Source organism: Neltuma alba, unplaced genomic scaffold, assembly GCF_004799145.2.
Source record: "Neltuma alba isolate B1F8T4 unplaced genomic scaffold, ASM479914v2 tig00004928_pilon, whole genome shotgun sequence".
Classification (NCBI taxonomy): Eukaryota; Viridiplantae; Streptophyta; class Magnoliopsida; order Fabales; family Fabaceae; genus Neltuma; species Neltuma alba.
Genome location: NW_021633912.1, coordinates 225927 through 247188, shown reverse-complemented (window position 1 = coordinate 247188; position 21262 = coordinate 225927). Strand labels below are relative to the sequence as shown.

At 36.8% G+C, this 21262-nt stretch overlaps 1 protein-coding gene across 4 annotated transcripts; it reads left to right on the top strand.

Annotated features, from left to right (window-relative positions):
- The first annotated feature begins 1388 nt into the window (after positions 1–1388).
- Positions 1389–20879, top strand: LOC114746191 (protein PIR). 4 transcript variants are annotated; one of them, XM_028934386.1, is made up of 31 exons: positions 1390–1595; positions 1991–2063; positions 2191–2255; positions 2341–2418; positions 2600–2719; positions 2815–2885; positions 3057–3149; positions 4328–4397; positions 4573–4637; positions 5481–5676; positions 5790–5941; positions 6368–6461; positions 6605–6820; positions 7729–7940; positions 9455–9602; positions 10085–10253; positions 11112–11188; positions 12418–12588; positions 12724–12800; positions 12883–12985; positions 14090–14209; positions 14285–14428; positions 14584–14727; positions 14987–15130; positions 16880–16967; positions 17306–17433; positions 17849–18056; positions 18803–18975; positions 19363–19572; positions 20056–20293; positions 20626–20879. In XM_028934386.1, the coding sequence occupies exons 1-30, from the start codon at positions 1539–1541 to the stop codon at positions 20248–20250; spliced, it is 3861 nt and encodes a 1286-aa protein (XP_028790219.1). In that variant the 5' UTR covers positions 1390–1538; the 3' UTR covers positions 20251–20293; positions 20626–20879. The 4 variants fall into 4 exon arrangements, with proteins under 4 accessions (XP_028790220.1, XP_028790219.1, XP_028790217.1 ...); XM_028934387.1 differs by having other exon boundaries at positions 1389–1595; positions 19363–19566; positions 20056–20879; XM_028934384.1 differs by having other exon boundaries at positions 20056–20879.
- The last annotated feature ends 383 nt before the right edge of the window (positions 20880–21262 follow it).

Here is a 21262-nt window from a genome sequence, read left to right as displayed (position 1 = left end):
CTTCTGGCATTGATAGAATTACTTGGGTCGTAACTTGTAAGGGCTTGCCACAGGTGGCGAGTAAATAATTGCAGCTATGAAAATACTGAATTGTCGCATCCGTTATCCCTTAATTAGTTATTTTAAGCTCCATGCCATTTGAAATTTTTATTTGCGTACTTAGACATAAATAGCCAATCTCCTGTGTGTTAACGGACGGACATGATAGTTATATTCCGTGAGATTTCCTGTAGAAGAAGCTCTTTGAAACAACCATTAGGAAGATGCGAAACTTGTTCAGTTAAAGGGTGCCGGAGGATGGTCTGAGAGCTACTGATGGAGAGTTATATTATTCTAATTGAGGAGGATATTAAAATGGATCGTCGTTCTAATTTCTAGGGGCTTGGAGTTTGTCTATGAGGTGGAGGCAGCTGAGGTGAAGGTAACGAAATTTCAGGTAACTTGTGCTCCTTTTTTTATTTTGGGGCGGGGGGGGGGGGGGAGGGGGGGATGCTAATTGACCTGGTAACTGATGCAGGGATTCTCAAATTTCTATGTCGTGTTCATGATGGACTGTCACTGAACCGCCCTCTGTAAAATACTTTTTTAGACACCAGCGAGTGAGGGGCAATAAAACAACGAGTCTCATTTCAAATTTGAGGTCTGAGAGAGATTTTTGGAGGTACGCCTTTTGCTCTATCCTCCTTTTTTCCCCCAGCCCTTAGCTTTCTGCCTTCGTTGTATGGTGTTATAAATTGTGCGCTCGCTGCCTGCCTTATCTAGTGCCGAGAGGACCTGGCTAATTCATGGGAGTATTTTATTATTGCTTGGGCTTGAAGCCGTCGTGGAAGTTAATGGATTTCATCATTATTGACTGAGAATTAAGCAACCGATGGCCCTACCGTTGCCACCCCACTTGTTCTTACAGTAAATTTGGTTACTGTGTATACATAACGTAATAGCATCTAAATTTAGGTCGAATAGAACTATATGAACAGCTAAAAGTTTATCCATAACAAATCTCTAATATAATATATATCTAATTATCTTTATTTATAATATAAAATAATAAAATTCAATATAGATAGATTATATATAGATATATTGTATTTCCCTCTTTCTTTCGCTATATCTTTTTTTTTTTGGGGTCAATATAAACACATAAATTTACACTTATACGGCTTTATCATGTATAGTATCGTATCTACGCGCACACAGCAACCCAGTAAATTTCGCTATTTTTTGACCTTTTTTTTCATGCTTCAACTCTTGTCGTCTTGTGTGTTACAATTATAGTTTTGTAATTTTTTTTTAAAATTTTCTATTTACATCCAAAGAAAAAATTCACTAAACCACAGCAACAACCGTAGCAGCGACGGAGGGCATTCTTGTCCACGCAGGAGTTACACCTGCTCCGCCTCGCAAAGTTCTGCCCTGCCCAGCGACCCTTCTCCTAACCACCAGCACAGCTCAGAGATGGAGAGGGAACTGCACTAATCTTGCTTGATTTTCTATTATTTGCACCCCACTCGTTTTCTCCAAGATTTTTAGAAGACTGTATGATGGCTGTACCCGTTGAGGAAGCCATTGCTGCTCTATCGACATTTTCGCTGGAGGTACTTGCATCCGAGCACATCTGACGTGAATGTGCTGGTTTAAATCTAATTTCTTCTACATTTGCTTAGTAGATTAAGCAGTCATATTTATGAAACTGAAATGCATTCATGGATATGCTATTGTTGGTATTTGATCTCGGAATCTATGCGTAACTTAATTCATGCTGATGGGAAATTCGTAAATTTTAAATCTGGTTGGGAGAATACGAGTTACTTTTAATCTTGACTTGAGCTTCTCTACTCCCTTTCTTTGGAATGATGGCCCTGCAAACTACTTATTTATTAAACTTATATGCTTTTAATTTGGAAGAGGTACCAAACTAGGACATCTTCACGTACGCAGTATTCTTGTTTCCATAGATGTAAGCTGCTTTTATTGTTTCTCAATTATGTAGGATGAGCAACCGGAGGTCCAGGGTCCTGGAGTGTGGATCTCAACTGAAAGAGGTGCAACGGATAGTCCTGTAGGTACTGGTATTTTTGACTTTTCTCTTCTATATATAATTATATATGTTAAGAAATAATCCTGAATTCATTTTTGGGATTATTCATCTTTTGCTCTTGACACATACTAATTGTTGCACTACTTATGTAGAGTATAGTGACGTTTCTGCATACCGCTTATCGCTTTCAGAGGACACAAAAGCTCTCAATCAGTTGGTATGCTGCTATTGGGCGTTTGCCTGTTCCTTAGCTTTTCATCTCTAACGATGGGCCTTAACTGCAAATACTGAAACAAATGCAGAATGCCCTCATTCAAGAGGGGAAGGAGATGGCATCTGTGCTTTACACATATCGCAGTTGTGTTAAGGCACTTCCTCAGGTAAATCTGCTCTCACATGCTTGAGTTGAAACCAATCATTGGACATTAACTCATTAAGTACTTCCTTTTTTCCCTGGTAGAAGTAGAAATTTTGCTAGAAGGAAAGAATGGTTGGTATTTGAAGATGAATTACCACTACAATTGATTTGAATTAAACGGCAGTTCTTGCATAATGTTACAGCTTCCGGATTCTATGAAGCAAAGTCAAGCTGACCTATACTTGGAGACATACCAAGTTCTGGACTTGGAAATGAGCCGTCTTCGTGAAATTCAGAGGTGGCAGGCATCAGCTTCTTCCAAAGTACATTACCATTTTTCCGTTGTTTTCTGATTGGTTTAGGAATTTATCCAGGTCTAGACTAACCTACACTGAAATGAACTTTTATCATTTTGCAGTTAGCTGCTGACATGCAGCGTTTCTCACGGCCTGAGAGGCGCATAAATGGGCCTACAATTTCTCATTTGTGGTGTGTTAAAATTCTGCTTGAGTGGTTTGTCACTTGGAATTGGTCACCTTAATTTTTATATGACTTCCAGTCATATTTTCATGCACCTTTTAAGTTCGTCACTGTGGCCAATCTGTTTTTATCATAAAAAATAATTCCTATCCTTCGTAATCTTTCTGTTGATTACCGTAGGTCTATGTTGAAGTTGCTTGATGTTTTGGTGCAACTTGACCATCTGAAAAATGCTAAAGCTAGCATACCTAATGATTTTTCATGGTATAAAAGGTATGCTTGGTGCCCCCTCTCTCTCTCTGCACATACACATGTGTGTGAATGTGTATATATTATGGTTTGTTTTATCTCTTTCTTAAACTTCAAGTTCTAGAACTTCCTCTTTCTTTAATAATTTTGGCTTGGTCAAGTTATTACTCTATCAAAGGTAAATTATATCTCATGCATTCCTCTTCATGTTTGTCTTTGTATATGGTGATTCTAACAATTTTAAATCTGATCCTGGACTTTTTCTTGGAGGTATTTGGGAGGGAATTGGACTATATACTACTTGATTTATGCATATCTAGAATAAACGATACTCTGATAGTTTAAACCTTATGTCTGCTGATAGTGATGCATTCATAGAATAAAACATAAGAAATGCTTAGTTCTTTTTATTAATCAATATAATTTATATCTTCGGCCCAGCCATGCCCGGGATGCTGGAGTGAGCTGAAGGCAGTTCCTATTTCCTGTGAAAAAAATTTAGTAAAAAAGTGCTACAAACTCATACTCTGTGGTGATGTTTAAATCTTTTTGGAAGTTTTAGGGAAAAATGTGGCTTTGATTTTTTCAACTTTAATGCAAAAAGGAAAATCTAGCCATCAACCTCAGATTAGTTTAACCGTGCAAGCATTCTGCATCTGTCCCTGACCTTCTTACCTGATGGAAATTCAATGCTTGTGAAATAGTACCAAAAATAAATCTTGTTGTCCTGTCTTCTTACTGCTGTGCTCTATGAGTATTTTGATATTCATCATCAAAATGAAATTTTTAGCTAAAAAGGGTATGAAGAGACCAAAAGAAGCTATTACAATATTCAAGCTTGTCTTTCTCAATGTCGTTTATAATCTTTAAGCCAGTAGAAGGAAAACTTGTGAGAAGAAAACCTGATTGCGCCCCAGCCACTCTACATGCCTGTATCCTATCTAGGTCAACCCTTTTTGGTTGAGAAGAGCTGATCAGGTGATATTTAACCTTTGAGAGAAGCTTTGGATTTCCAAAGGGGTTTATGAAGGAGGAAATATCTGTTGGGACTCTGGTTACCCAGCTTCAATAGAGTTTGATTATTTTCTGGAGTATCATGAAGACAGTTATAAACTCGGCTATAATACATTTTCAAAATCGACAAATTACTTATTGCAATTTCCCATTTTTTTAAATTTTGTTGCCTTTTCTTAATGTGCCAGGACTTTCACACAAGTCAGTGGTCAATGGCAAGACACTGATTCGATGAGGGAGGAGTTAGATGATTTACAGGTGCCTAATTTTTGGCCATTCTATGTTTATGAAAGGAAGCAAGCAATATGATTTTCTGTATTATTGATGTATTTTTTTTCCCTAATTGTTTTCAACTTTGTGTGGCTTTTGATCTGAAAATTCCATACCAAAGATAGGCTGCTATTGACCCCCCCTTTTTTCATTTTACCTGCAGATTTTCTTAAGCACAAGGTGGGCGATCTTGTTGAATTTGCATGTTGAGATGTTCCGTGTGAACAAGTATCCTATTTTTGTACTCTCTTTTTTCTTTGTGCCTGTTAATGCTTGGTTAAACCACAACTTTTACCCTGTCTTCACTATTTAGATTTAGTATGTGCATCTATCTATGGGCAATGAAGGGCCTGAATTTATTACCGTATCATCATTTTACTCTTCATTGAATGTTAACTGGTTGAATTGACAAACGATGGTCTGACTGGTTCCTCTCTTGGCAAAAGTGTAACTTTGATCGTCTAAGTTTATACAAAGTTTCAATTTGGTTCCTTGATTTTGTGAAATATTTTTTTTTTCCAGTTTTTTAATCCCAATACTGTTAGTTTCAAATGATGGTATTTTGTGTCAATTATTGTTATTTTTTAAAATTAAACCTAATATATCAGCATTTGAGATTGTCTTGTTTCAATTTCAACATCTTTTGTTAATGGTGTTAGGGTCAGAGGATAAAAATTAGGGGGGCCAAAACCTTGTGTGAAGTTAAAGGAATATAGGTGCACTTTGCCTTCTTTTGTTTATGAAGTGAACTATTAGTAAAGTGATGTAGGAGAGAGAAAGCAAGATGGAATATAAAACAGGAGAGATTTCTTTTTGGTGTTATTATGTTGCATCTGCTAAACAAACTGATTAGGTATATTAGTGGAGATGGGGGATTAACGGAAAAAGTAGAGTTACCCATGGTTCTATATTTACTATTTACAGACTAGGCTAGTAAAATAATTTCACCTGGAAGAAACTGTTATAGACGTACGCAAAGAACTTGTATCAATTTATACCATCTGGATCACCAATTTTATTAACCTTTGTCCTTGGACATTTATTCTTTTTCCGTTCCTTGACTTGATATAGTGTAGAAGACATTCTGCAAGTTCTCATAGTCTTTGTTGTAGAGTCATTGGAATTAGATTTTGCACTTCTCTTCCCAGAACGTCATGTTCTTCTTCGTGTTTTGCCTGTTCTTGTTGTCCTGGCAACATCATCGGAGAAGGATAGTGAGTCTCTGTACAAGCGGGTGAAGATCAATAGACTGATCAATATATTTAAGGTATTTTTATGTTAAATATGCTTCATCATAATCTCATTTTACATGGATTTGTTTGTTTTCATTTATCTCTTAAGTAGTTTATTTGCATCACTCTCTTTTTCTAATTTCTGCAGAATGATGCAGTCATTCCCGCATTTCCAGATTTACATCTGTCTCCAGCTGCAATAATGAAGGAGTTAACAACATATTTTCAAAAATTTTCTTCTCAGACTCGTCTTCTTACTCTTCCAGCCCCTCATGAACTCCCACTTCGTGAAGCACAAGAATATCCTACAGATAATTTTGATGTCCTTAGGCAATTGTTATTTCTATCAGGCATTTCTTTTTCTGGTGATGCCTTTTTTAATACTTGTTACCGCCTACCAGTTTTGATTTGAATAGAGGAATTATTCTAGGATGAATAATCTGCAACTTCAAACAATGAAAATATGGTACTATGCATTTTTTATAAGTATATTTATTGTATTTACTCATGATTAAGTGATGGCAATGTGACGATTATGTGATCCCCTGATATTATTTGTTGTGAAATTCCTGTATTTCAAGGATCCTCTTCTTCTGTTCATGATTGATTTTATGGCATGTCTATCGTGTTGTGGTCATGCTTGTTTACTCCCTGAGATTGCTTATTAGCCGTTGCTTGAATTTTCATCATGATGTGCCTTTTGAATGCGTCCTTGACTTATAATACCTATCAGAGACATTATTTGATCATCAATCATATTGGGGTTATCCGTGCTGAGCATGATGATTTCACTGTTCGTTTTGCTTCAGCCATGAATCAGGTGTTGTAATCTTAGCTGATCCATCTAATCATAATTGAGAGCCCTCCTGAAATTAATTTTTGGACATTGTTGTTTGCTTTGTTACTGTCTATGCTGCATAGCCTTAAAGCCTATTTGTTTGTTCATTATATCTGCTTTTGCAGCTGCTTCTGTTGAAGTCAACTGATGGTTCAGATGTTGATTGGAGCAAAGAAGTCAAGGGGAATATGTATGATATGATTGTTGAAGGTTTTCAGCTCTTAAGCAGATGGACTGCACGTATCTGGGAGCAATGTGCATGGAAATTTTCTCGCCCTTGCAAGGACGTAACACATGTAGAATCATATGACTCTTCTGCGTCATTCTCTGACTATGAAAAGGTAAGGTCTTTAAGTCCTCTAATTTTTTTGGCTATCTGGCGCCTCCCTTTTTTCTTATTTTGAGTCTAATAGCTCAAGCAAGTTTTTGTTTGTGTTGTAAGTTTTTGTTTTCTTTAGTAAGGGCCACACCAACTTTTTCTTGTATATCATTTCGGGTCTTGTCTTTGCTTATGTGATTACACATCCATAATTTCAGTACCCTTATTATTTAGTTTTGCTTTTGTTCCTTCATTGCCCAACATTCTCTATTAGATTCTCTATCATATGGCATTGTTGGTCTTATATCATCCGATCATTTGCCAGTATTTTCTATTATATAGCATTGTTGCTCAATCACTCTTGCCGTAATTTTATAATGCGCCCATAAGTTATATAGGCTCCGAAGTACTTTCTTCCTCTCCTTTGGCATTTACTTGAATTTTAAAATCTCATTAAACAACTTAGTGAGTCAAAAAGTACTCCTCTTCTAAATTCTTCCAAACGGAATAAGAATACCATGTAGACCAATGTCTTTACTATGATTCTTTCTCTCGAGAATTTAGAATTTCTTTTACAACTCCAACCTGAATTCTGCTATGGAAAGCCAAATCTTTGTTCACTCTTTTTTTTCTCTTGGATTGTTAATTCTTTGATATCACTAATCATTTGGTCATTGATAGAGATCAATGTCACGCGATCCGTATAGCTAACCTCGCCTAGTGAGATAAGACTCAGTTGTTGTTGTTGTTAATTCTTCAACATCATTAATCATTTCCATTCGTCATTGAAAAATTTGTAAATTATGAGCTGTGAACCTTTAAATGCGACATTAATAGCATTTCTATCAAGCTGAATTTTTTTTCCAGACCAATGTGTTTTGTGTTTTATGCTATAAGATTTATTGTCGTAATTAATGTTTCATCTTGTAGGTAGTGCGATATAATTACACTGCAGAGGAAAGGAAAGCGCTGGTTGAATTAGTCAGCTACATAAAGAGTGTTGGATCTATGATGCAGCGATGTGATACACTGGTAGCTGATGCTTTATGGGAGACAATACATGCTGAGGTCCAAGATTTTGTCCAGAATACACTAGCTACTATGTTGAGGACTTCCTTCCGAAAGAAGAAGGACCTCTCTAGGTAGGAAGCTTGATTCTTATTGGGTATTATCAGGTAGTTACTTTTGCAATTTCACGAGCTGCTTGTGCAAATGCAATTTTAATTCTCTGTTGAGATTATTGATGATAGTCCTGAGAGTCCCCAAGCTTTGCTGTAAATTAAATAGTTGTTGGGTCTCCTGTTAAAAATTTAGTCCATTTCAGTGTATGCTGTTGGTAATTGGCTGTCTTAATTGTTGGGTAAGCTTGTATACTTCCCTGAGTAGACCTGATTATGTGGTCTTTGATTCGACCCTATGACAGTCCTTTATCCTTGTATTTTATTTCTCTCTTCTTGCCCCCTTCCTTTTTGGGCCTCCTGTTTCTTGGGTTTCTATTGGTTTGTTTGTGGTTGTGGTCCCTAGAAATTGCTTTCTCTTGCATTCAATAAAGATGAAAGTCTCAGATTGGTTTTCTCTAAATATCTTTCGGATGCTTTAAGACATTGACAGGGGTGGGCGTTGTGGGTTCTGCCACCAATGAAGTGCATACGGATCCTTTTTTTTTTTTTTTTGGGGTGAAGGCCTTTCGTTGCATCTGAAATTTTTCTGTGGTTTTGTAGATTTGAAGTTGGTGAGGATTTTTATTGAACCCATAAACGATTTACTATATTGATCCAGCTCATGAAAAGCACACTTACGGAAGTCTAATCATGTCCAAATTCTTTTTCCATAAGCTACCTATATATGTTCTAAGCTCTAAGGATGTGCCTGTTTCCATCTTGCCTCACCAATGTTCCCCCACGTTGCTTAGGAGTCTATGCAAAAGAGATAAGGACTACAAATAACTACTGTGTTGATTGTGCGCTAGTTGATTTGATGTCAGCAGGAGCTGTTCAAAAGATACAATTTCATGTGAAGAGAAACTTCTGCTAACGTGCACCAGTGCATCTGATATTTGAGACGCAAAAACTATCAATGAGATTTAGAGGAGTATACTTCCATTTTTAGAACAGAAGCTTCATTTTGAGAGGCTGAAAATATGAAAATTAGGTCCACATATAACGTGTGTTGGAGTTCAGAGAAAGTTTTCAAAATGTGATGAACAAAGGATCCGTGAGTTAAAGATGACTGAAGGCCTTCAGGGATTTCCACGATAAAACACTCCTAAGTCATGGTGTTGAAATAATCACCAACCAAAAAAAATAAAATAAAAATCATGGGGTTGACATGATAGCTGCAATGGCTGTTGTGGCCATCATTATATGATAATGTTTAAATGTTTTTGGGGCTTGTGCCATTGGAAGGCAAATGTCATTTACAATACTGTACGTAAACAGCTCATACATTTGAGAACTATTTTGTATTGACACGCAGATATGAAGTATTTCAAATTGCTGTTGCTATTTTCCCAATTCTGCGTGTTGTGTCAGTTGAGGTGATATTTCAAACATAATGTGCAATGGTTCAATGATTGATGAACCTCTGTCATGTAATACTTCTTTCCTGCCTTAGTTTTTTTAGATGCTCACATATTCACTCAAGTGCTTGCTTTCAGGATTCTTTCTGATATGCGGACTCTTTCAGCAGATTGGATGGCAAATACAAATAAGTCAGAATCAGAGTTACAGTCATCGCAGCATGGAGGTGAAGAGAGCAAAGGAAACTTCTTTTATCCAAGGGCAGTTGCCCCAACTGCTGCTCAGGTCTGCATCATTTCCTATTCTCCTTCTACCAAGTGTTATATGAATTGTTACGAATAGATTTCCTAAGATTGAAAAAAAAATATTTGGACGCCCAATTTTTACCTGGCTTTTGACAAACCTGCTGATGGGAAATTGTGGCAGGCTTATTTTAGGAGAGGAAAATCAATGCCTATGAATATCTAGCGTACTTGGGAACTTTTGTAGTTTATTAAATGCACCTTGTAACTTGAAGACTTAAATGTTTTGTTTTGTTTTAGGCTTTTTAGGTATATCTGGGGCTTTAATAATCAGTTCACTTGAACTCTTAAGGTCTTGTTTACACATTTACACACACGCATGTGTGCTCGCACACATGTATGGTGTAATTTGAAGTTATGATATGCTGTGTGTTCTGGCACCCATCACTTCATGAATTATTTCTGTGGGTGATCGTGTTACATAGTTTGTGGAGAGTAGCTGCTGAACTAATTTCCTTGATGCAGGTGCACTGCTTGCAGTTCTTAATATATGAGGTGGTTTCTGGCGGGAACCTAAGGAGGCCAGGTGGGCTTTTTGGCAATAGTGCGTCAGAAATTCCTGTTAATGATCTAAAACAACTGGAGACATTTTTCTACAAGCTTGGTTTTTTTCTTCATATTCTGGACTATACAGGTAAATTCCTTAGACTGATCATGTGTCCGTGTTTGCATGTGAAGCGTTCATTCTCTTGGATCATGGAAAAAAGATACACCATATATACAACTGGTACATTGAATATTACAGCAACAACCGCACCTAAGAATCAGGGAGGAACAAAGTCTGATCTACCAAATAAAGAATAAGAGGACATAAAATAAAATCATAAAATGTTGGGATTTCCACAATTTCTGCCTTGATCTATCAAATATTATGCAAAATTTAAGAATCTATTTAAATAACTTGGTTTGATTAGCATTCCCATGTAAGTTTTTAGGGCTTAAAGTGTTATTAAAGGGAGGCTCATCATTGGTTTCACTGGATTGCACATCCAACCAATTTGGGACTACACATTCTCGTATTTGACATCTTCAGAACAAAAGGGAAGCTGGTCCAACCCTTGGAAACGGAAATAAGGGATATAAAAAGTGGGTTCTGCCAGATAACTGAATTATACGTGTACCTGAAATCTAGGCCTTTGGGCTCTGACGCAATGTTAAAGCATCCAGTATACAGCCTCTGAGAACTTCTAATTTGAGAGGGCAAATTGATATTTAAATAACCGCAGGGCCATAAAGTGAAATCTTTTGGGGGTTATATATTGTTGCATGATATACTTTTGGCGGTTGTAGATTATGTGAATTAGATGGTGAAGAGCATTCCTTTTACAACAATCATGGCAGGCTTATCCTTTTGCGATTTTGTTTTGTCATAAATTAACTAGATGATCTTGGTTATCACTAGTTCTTAGGAATGATCTTGAACTCTTTTGACTCTTTTCTAGCCATATACATGCTTCAGTTTATTGACTCTTTAGTTTAATCATGCTTGTAGTCACTGTGGCAGCATTGACAGACCTTGGTTTCCTATGGTTTCGAGAATTTTATTTAGAGTCTTCTCGAGTCATTCAGGTAAATAAATACACTCTTGTGTACACATATAACTGAAAATTTTCAATTTTACTGACCTCGTTTTTCTTGTTAAGCATGTGCTTAATATTAGTCTTGCATTAAATAGGCATTGTTTTGATCATTTTAAGACAGAAAAAGTGAGATAGTTGAAAATGAACTTCTCTGTTAAGTTCACAAATACCCTCAAGTAGGAGCAACTTAAAAATTCCAAGATACTTGCAAGATGTTGCATTTTGACTGCTCATAGGCATTTGTTCAGACATTTATTTGAATCAGCCCGTCTTCATGTTGATGCTGTTACAAACTGTCAAATATATTATGATTAAGAGTGTTCATTTATATTTTATAGGATAGCTTAAAAATTTCTGAGGGGATAGTGCTGACTTTTGTATAGTTGTATGTTTTGACTTGTCCACATCACCAAAATGGTTTAAGCTACTTGGTTTGCGTTGCTACAAGCTTATGTACCCTTCATCTCTTCTATTACTTTTAAATGCAGGACTTCCGTTCTCCAAGATTCCCGTTTCCTGTTTTGTTTTCTTGCTTCCTTTTGTCGTTCTCCCCCCATTGCTTGGGGCTCGTCTTCTTGGTGTCTTAAAGGCCTTAGGTCGAACCCTTTTTTTGGCCTAGATTTGTGTTCCTGAACCTTAGAGGCCTCAAGTTTGTATACCCTTATTATTTTCAGATTTGAGACTTGTATTCTTCAATGGATAATAGGGATGATGCCATTTGAACCACTCCATCCAAGAGTTTAAGTTGCTAAACAAGGACTTGCGAAGTGTTGTATTAGTTAATGATCTTCCCTTTTGGAATTTGTGTGGTCTAGTTGCCACCTCTGCCCACCCTCCGAACTGGATGTTGTTAGTTTCCCCATGGACTTCTCAAGCAAGATGGAAGTCAGTCTCCATATTTCTCCATCTTGGATGCGACAATGTGTTTTATCTAAAGAAAAAAAAATCGTTGTGACAAGCTGCTTATATTTGATCTTTGCTGATGGCTTTCCATACATGCATGCATGCATGCATACATACATACATACATATATATCAACTCTGATAAGTCAATACATATGCATCTGCATTTGCTGAGAGTTTCCTTGTTTCACTAGAGATTTCTCTTTCTAGCATCTAGATATGAAGTTGTAGCTTTTCTACTTCCCATTTCTTGCTCATATGTGCGTGTTTTCTCCCTATTCCTTGAATTAAAAGTTTAAATTTTTCTCGTTTTAGTTTCCAATTGAGTGCTCTCTTCCCTGGATGTTGGTGGATTGTGTACTTGAGTCACCAAATTGTGGGCTTCTGGAGAGTGTTCTGATGCCATTTGATGTCTATAATGACTCAGCCCAACAAGCATTGGTGGTGCTGAAGCAACGATTCCTCTATGATGAAATTGAGGCTGAGGTATAATCCATTTTCAACCCAATGCTAGATATTATCTGATAAATTGCACGAGGCGCTGAAAATTCTTGGAAGTAACATAAATGGTTTCAATTTGCGAGCTTATTCTTAAATTGTTTTATGTGAACTTCTTAACAGGTGGACCATTGTTTTGATATATTTGTTTCAAAATTATGTGAAACTATTTTCACATATTATAAAAGCTGGGCAGCAAGGTGTGCTCTTTTTACTCTCTTGGTTGTTCGCCTTTTCTGTTGATATATTACAAACTTCTTATGTTACTTGCAAATACTGCAGTGAATTACTTGATCCTTCTTTCCTCTTCACCTCAGACAATGCCGAAAAGTATGCTGTACAGCCTATGAGGTTCAATATGCTGCTGAAGATGATTAAAGTCAAGGTTGCTTTTTAATTACTTTATTAGTGCTTGCCTCTTATGATTTGATTTGGTGCATTGAAGTGTAAGCTGGATGTTGTCAACCTTGTCTGACTGTATGGATTTAGCAAATTTTTATCGCATGAGCCCAAAAAAGGGATGAAAAAAAGAAGATGTACACAAGAATTATGCAGTTTAGGCACATCATGTTCCCTCCCCTCAAGATAACGTACAATTCACCGAGCTACATTGATCATCTGGATACCCCGCGTTTGAAAGCTTAAAGCCACCTTTCTAAATAGAAGCTCTTCTATTACTTTCTCAGCTAAAAGAATTATCATATGCAGTGGTGATTCAGGTATCATTTGGCTATCCCCACACAAAGGAAGAACATCATAATATGCAAGACACATCCCAAGAATTATTACTATGGAGCAATGAGTTGTTTGACAAATTCTATCTCTCTTTTCATTATAAATACTAAAATAGTAACCTGATTACAAATTCCCTCAATTGTCAAAGTCTTCAAAAACATTGCTTTCTACAGAATATGTCTTTGTAATTTCTTTGGTTATCACATACTATCTCCTGTCTTAAATATAAAAGCTAATTGACTAATTTGAGTATATTAAGGAAATAAATTAAGTTAGTTATTTGTAATAAATAGGTTTTTTTTTTTTTCTAAAATATCCTTGTTAATCAAATTTATTGGCTAAAACTACCATTATTAGAAGGATTATCTTGGAAAAAACGGATAAATATGAGAGATAAAGTGGATTGGGTTCTTATATTTAAGACCAAAATAAAAGTCAAATAAGGTCTTATATTAAGGACAGGAGGTAGTATATTGTTTCAGTGGTAACTCCAATTCTAGCCATCATAACTCAGAAGTATGTTAAGAGGCTTAGTCATCACCATTGCACATATAGTAGTAAATTTAGCTTGAATAGGAATAAATGTGTACCTGATCTACGGGTCAGATGCATGCGTGCGTGCACAAACAAACACACATCATAAAGGTTCCTCACATATGTGCCTGCTGATCATTATTGGCAGAACATTAACAACCCCCCCCCCCCAAAAAAAAAAGAAGAAAATTTGCATTCTTAACAATATTATGGTGCGCAGCTACTTGGGAGGACAATCAACCTGCGAAGTTTGATCATTGAAAGGATGAACAAGGTTTTCCGTGAAAATCTGGAGTTTCTTTTTGATCGTTTTGAGTGTCAGGACCTGTGCGCCATAGTGGTTAGTGGGTTCACTTTTCTTCAATTTTTTCCCTCAAGAATCATTAGCTGACGCAACACATTTATTTTATTGCAGGAACTGGAGAAGTTATTGGATGTCTTAAAACATGCCCATGAATTGCTGTCTAGAGATCTTTCTATAGATTCGTTCAGTCTCATGCTGAATGAGATGCAAGAGAACATTTCTCTTGTGTCCTTTTCTAGTCGACTGGCCTCTCAGGTGTCTGTCTTTCTTGTCTCTGCAGATGAATAATTATGCATATGAAGATTGTTTTGCTAATATGCCGAATTAGAAATCACTATTTGAATGGTAAATGAAAGTGCATGGCTTGAGCCATTTCTGAGCTTTTCATATTATCTGTTTGTGTATGCTAGATTTGGTCAGAGATGCAAAGTGATTTTTTGCCCAATTTCATTCTTTGCAATACCACTCAACGTTTTATCAGATCAACAAAGATTACTCCTCTGCAGAAGCCATCTATACCCTCTGCCAAGGCTAATTTCTATTGCGGCACTCAAGTAAGCATTACCCACATTCTTTTCTTTATCTATTACTTAATCTTTTTTAATCTGCAATCAGTTATAATAAAACCAATTATGATGTTGTTTGAGAGCCACTAGCTTTGCCCTACACCGTAGTTATTCCTTCTGTTTTTTCCCCTTTTGTTCTCTTCAAAACTATCTTATTTGTCTACTTGTTTATTTTGGCTTTACTCTCGCAACCGAAGTTTTTTCTGCTTAATGACGTGTTTTGTACAATATTCTTTGTTTATGGTAGGATTTGAACTCTGCTCATCAAAGTTTTGCACGATTGCATAGTGGATTCTTTGGAATACCTCACATGTTTTCAGTTGCTCGACTTCTAGGTTCCAGATCATTACCATGGCTCATTCGAGCTCTCCTGGATCACATATCCAACAAGGTATGTCAGACAATGGAACATTAGTGTTTTCAATTGCATGTCATGCATTTTGGCCACCTTCATGCTACACTTTATAATATGGTGGATATATCTATTGCATGTTGCTCTTTACTTCTTTGGTGAGATCCTTTGGTCCTTCATCTCTAGATTCTCTCACTTTTTGTTTGCATTTGTACCTTGAAGTGGGAGTAAATTGGACCGTGTTTGGACCCAATTGCAAGGTATAAGACTTGAGTCTCCCTCTGGGGGGGCTTGGTGTATTGTGAGAATTACGTGAACTGTGGTTTCTAACCTCACGAGTTAGCTTGTTATTTGTGCCACAACAAATATGTGTAAGCCACTAGCATTGGACCTCTTACAGTGGAAAAATAGTAGTTCTTTTTGCAACAGTTTCATGACATTTTCCTTCCCGCATTACTGTTATTTATGATAAGAATAGTTGGGAATTTAGTCTATATCCGTGCTGTTATAACAGAATAACTCTTGCTCTTCTGTCTGCTAACTACTACCAGTTTTTTAAACTACAAGTCTCTCAAGTATCAATCTCTTCCTTATAACCCCTGCTCGATCCCAAAAACAAAACAAAACAGAAAAAGTTAATCCATAACCTCAAGGATTGTGAGTGGCTTAAGCTGGAAAATCAATGAGCTGGCTCCTAGGTTATTCGAGTGGACTGCTTTCCTTGACAAACCTCAACTTTGAGAAAAATGTCGGAAAAGAATGGTGGAACTTTTCAGGTGGTTCTTATGGTTTTTCTTGATTCTTTTCTTGGTGTGCTTATTTTCTTTCCATCTTTGGTGCTTATTATGTAATGGCTTTAATGAAGAGCTTTATTTGTTTTTGTTTTCCTTGCCAAGTCCATGAGCTTGTTATGGACATTTGGCTTCCCTCTTGTCTTGAAAATATTTGTGGTATCAGATTATTTTCTTGATCTACCAATCACCCTTAGCAGATACCCTTACCTTACCAGCAAAGTCCATGACGATGGTTGTCTCCTCACTTGCACACTATAACCATAAGCCTAGACAGATCCCTTCATTGCTGTCCTCTCCCAGCTCAGGAGTCCAGTAAGCCCATGTGTTCCTGTGTGAATACAGCTAAGGCTTCCTTGTCATAACTTGCCATAAGCTTGATGGGAGCCGGCTATCTTAAATTGTCCTCGTCTGTGATAGAATCCAAGACACAGAGTGGACAGAAGGGAAAGATCCTTTACTAGATGACATGAGCAAAAATCTTAATTCATAAAACTAATGAAGCCAATAATATTACCAGAGCAATGGGTGCAAGGATCTTAACACATAGGGCCTGTTTGTTTCTCAGAATGTCGGGGAATGAAACGATGGACACTCAAGGTGGGGTTGGATTTCCTCAAAAGATAACTGTTGAAGTGGGAGAGTCAGCCCTCAAGTATCATATAGAGCATTCCATATATCCTCTGTTGGACTCAGGCTTCTTCTCATACTACCTTAGTTTCCATTCTGCTTGTATAAATAAGCATAGTAGTCAGATCATCTAACTTCTGTAATATCCTGATGGGTCTTTCAAAGTGTGACTAAAACAAAGGAAAAGTGGGTAGGATTGAAAATGTTGACTGATGAAGGTCATATATAGATGTTGTCAAGTAGGAGCCTGACAGACATGCATATATGCATCTAATGTGTACAAGTGCATCCTTGGGTATCTATATATTTGGATCTGGGGTAAGAAAAATTCCATGCATCAGTAAAATTTTATGTGCGCTACTCTCAGATAACTATGATTGAACCAATGATCACTGGATTGCAAGAATCATTGCCGAAAACTATCGGACTTCTGCCTTTCGACGGAGGTGTGACAGGTACATGAACATGTTGATAACTCCTTATCTCTTTTTATTTTGACCACCTAACTCATATCCTATGTATAACATCTTTATTAATTTTACCATCAATTTTGTACTATCGACCCTAGACACCTGAATTTTGACACTTGCATACAGTTGTTGAGATAATCATAAATATTTGGATCTTTGTTAGGTATTAGCACTTCTTAAATCTTTATTACTCTTTTTTTTTTTCCATTTCATGGTTATTATCATGAACTCATGATATCAACAATGACAATGCTTTTACATAGCCTTTTACTGAATTTTATACTCAAGCATTTGAAATTAATTATTTGGTTATTTTCTTGCAGCCTGTGTGAGGCTTGTTAAAGAACATCTTAACTGGGGGGCAAAGTCCGAGCTGAAAGCAGAGGTTCTCCGTGGGATTAAAGAGATTGGAAGTGTACTATACTGGATGGGCCTTCTAGATATTGTGTTGGTTGGTAATCTTGTGCCCTTAACTGTATATAATACTTTCAATGATTATGGATACTAAAATGATATTGTTCAGCATTATCGTGATATGGTTCTACTTAATTTGGATGCAAAAAATAGCAGAACTACATACGCAAACATTTTTCATTTATATTATGCGCAACAGCTAAGCAATGCATATTCTGTGGATTTCAGCAAATGGCTTTCCGGGGGGTTTCCCATGTGGATTTACAAGGGAATTAACAATATCATTTGAACAAATTATTGCTTTTTTTTTTTGGGGGGGGGGTTGTTGGGAGAATTCCTTGTTTGATGTATTTATTTCTTTACTCATCAATTACTTTCCTAAAGCAAAACAGTTTTTCTGTGCGGGCTACTTTGGCTGCAAATCTTAGCAGTATATATTATATGCTTGACAGAGAGAAAGAGATACAATGCACTTCATGCAAACTGCTCCTTGGTTGGGCTTGGTTCCTGGTGCAGACGGACAAGTGTTAAATGCTCATGATGGTGGAGACAGCCCTGTTGTTAATCTCTTTAGATCAACAACTGCTGCGATGGTGTCAAGCCCGGGATGCCCAAACCCTAATTCTTTCCACATCATGGCAAAACAAGCAGAAGCTGCAGGTATGCTATTAGATATGTGTTGTTATTTTTATTTCATTTCACTGAAGGTGGAATATGTGCATATGCACTTAATGCCATAAAAATAAATTGTTGTATGATCTTGTAAATCAGGACGTGATTGATTATAAGGAATTGCTCAAAGGTTAAGAGAATGAAGGAAATTATGACTTTATGTAGGAAAGTTGTCCAGTTAAAACTAAAATGGGTATTATTATGTTGGTGCAAAATGAATTGCTGTCTAGCAAGTTGTTTTGATCAGGACCATTGATGGCAATAATAGAATCCTATATAGGAGCGTGAAGCTTTTAGCTTGTGTCTTGTCAGCACACCTCCTGGTCAGGAAGATATTGAAAATGTATCTTCTTAGTTAAGGCAACGTCAATTTGACTTTCCTGATATTTGGTACTTTTCTGCCCTTTCAACTACTGAGCCTTGGGGGGGGGGGGGGGACTATAAAGCACTTCTGTTATCCTTGTCTACCTTTTTCCTCCCAAGTGATAGAGAGATGAATCAGTTAGATTACATCATGTGTCCAGCCTTTCTCGGTAATTCTTTTTTAAGGTAATGTTCGAATGGTTAATTTTATGGCAAAAGATGTTTCGACTTGTGGATTTGACAGACTACCAAAAAGATTTGTCGATATGCTGTTATGAATTATTTCATTTCATTTTGTTTTTCCTTTCTTGAAAGGTCCTTTTGTTTTGGTCTCTCGTCATTTGTTAATCAGGCATTTTTGACTGCTACAGATCTTTTATACAAGGCTAACTTGAATACTGGAAGCGTGCTGGAGTATGCCCTTGCTTTCACAAGTGCTGCGTTAGATAAATACTGTAGCAAATGGAGTGCTGTGCCCAAGACAGGCTTCATTGACATTACAACTACTAAAGATTTCTACCGCATATACAGTGGTCTCCAACTTGTAAATAAATTCTGTTCCTTTATACTGTCTTTAATATAGCCAGAGCATTTAATTATTTATTTGATTTTTAATGGCAGCACTTGGCGCACATATTCTCCTTCGCTAACGTTGCAAAGTTTCAGTCATAGGAGAACCATCAACTACCATTTTCTATTTAAATGACGTATTATTGTCTCCACATAAATTTTCGCCATGTTTGTTGTTGAGAGTTTTTAATAGGAATTTGTGTTAATGATGTCATGTCTTTCTCCTTTTAAAATGTTAAAATTCATACTTTAACTGCACAAGATTTGATTGTTTAATGTGTTCATGAAATGGCAGTTTTTTTTTTTTTTTAAATAAGAAAAAAGATATTTTGATGAGTGTTAGTGTGCTTGAACCACGCAGGGATATTTAGAAGCATCTGTCCAAGTACCAGCAAATAGTCATGAAAGGCTGGGTGATTCAGTGGCTTGGGGTGGCTGCACCGTAATATATTTGCTTGGGCAACAGCTGCATTTTGAGCTCTTCGACTTCTCATATCAGATCCTCAATATTGCAGAAGTAGAGGCTGCATCTGTGTTTCCAACAAATAAGAACTCGCATTTTCATGTACAGGTTTACAATGCTTAATTACTTGAACTAAGAATAAATAATGTTTAATAGCTTTCATCTATTAGATTAATGCATGTGTTTGTTCCGTTGATGAGCAATTAGGCTTGATAAAAAGGGATGGATGGCAGTTTGTTGTTAACATTTCTGGTACCTTGCCTCATTTGGTGGTGTCTGTCAATTAGCATCATGTCTAAATCGTTAATAGGTGCACGTGGTGAATCTGCTAATATAATGAGTAAAGATTAGGCGATCTTGTTACCTCGTATAGAAGAAATCAGATATAGGACAGATGGGGATGGGGAGCCTGTTGAATCGTCTCAGTGTCAGATGAGTAATAAGCAGCGATGTGATCGATTAAGTTCATTATAGATATGAAGATCTAGAAATGTGTGTGGTGATTTCAATGCTTTTTTATATTAAAAAAAAAAAAGCATTGAAATCACCAAGAGATATCTTGCGTGACAGTCACATTTTCTCTGCCAACAGGGATGGGATGCGTTACTGGAAGCAATGAAGAAAGCAAGGAGATTAAACAATCATGTATTCTCTATGCTGAAAGCACGCTGTCCCTTGGAAGAAAAGACAGCTTGTGCTATCAAGCAAAGTGGTGCTCCGCTCCATAGAATTAAATTTGAGAACACGGTCTCTGCTTTTGAAACCTTGCCACAGAAAGGGGCCTAAACTAGTGCCGTGCTTCTTCCCAATTCCTTGACGTTCTTATTGTGTAAGTAATCTGATGTAACTGGCGTGTCTATATATGTATTCGACTGTTTAATTTGCATGTAATTGATCATAATACCTGAACACTGGCTCCCGTTCGGATGACGAAATGGGAGGGCAGTGTTTGGTGACTGGATGAGCCATCATTGCCTAAGATTTAACTTGAACATCATGCCAAATCACCGTCGTGAGGAGGCATGTCATACTGGCGTGATTTTGATGCTTTATACCAGGAAAGATTACGTGGTTGGGCATTTGAATTTGTAATTCATGTCTCAGTGAAACATCGGGAACTGGCTTGGCTGAACTCATTAAAATGTGGTATTTTGGTTTCAGGACATGTAATGGTCTTATCTCAACATGTTTTCCCTCATAAGGCATCTTGACATAGGTAGCGTCTACCTATTTATTAGTTTGGCATGTATAATACGTTGGTTTTCCAGTGGAATACTTTTGGTTTTCATGTTCATGTTTCATCTCTGATGATTTTAAATTTGCTGGAAGGCTTTGTATGTGTTGGTTCTGCTATTTAACTAGAGAAGACTTTAGAATTACTATGGAAGATTTTCAGCATGTTTTTCAGGGAATCATACTTGTGTCAAAATGAATGTTGATGGTTAAATTATTTAAACAACGTCTTCTATTTAGAATGGCTTTTTCTTTCTTTCAAAACATGCCTAATATATAGGACATGAGGGTTATGCTTGATAGATAGCTAAAAAACAGCTAGCCATTTTTGGGCTTGTTTTGAATGGACATTCAAATACGCAATATAGGTATTTGGATTAGCTTTTTAAGGTGATATTATAATATGAAAATATTTTTTCTTAAGTGATTGGAGGAGGATGTCAAACTGCCCAATGTTAAGTGGCACGACAAGACAAATTTTCTTCTCATATCCCTTTCCTCACAGTACTTTTGGGATGAGACAAAAAAGAGGTAGTACTATCCTAACAGTACTTTACTATCCTAG

Excerpts from the sequence above, each read along its gene's own strand:
- LOC114746191 (XM_028934386.1), top strand. The coding sequence starts at position 1,539 with ATGATGGCTGTACCCGTTGAGGAAGCCATTGCTGCTCTATCGACATTT. Across the intron at positions 1,596-1,990 it reads TATCGACATTTTCGCTGGAG|GATGAGCAACCGGAGGTCCA; the intron begins GTACTTGCATCC and ends TCAATTATGTAG. Across the intron at positions 14,210-14,284 it reads AGGACCTGTGCGCCATAGTG|GAACTGGAGAAGTTATTGGA; the intron begins GTTAGTGGGTTC and ends ATTTTATTGCAG.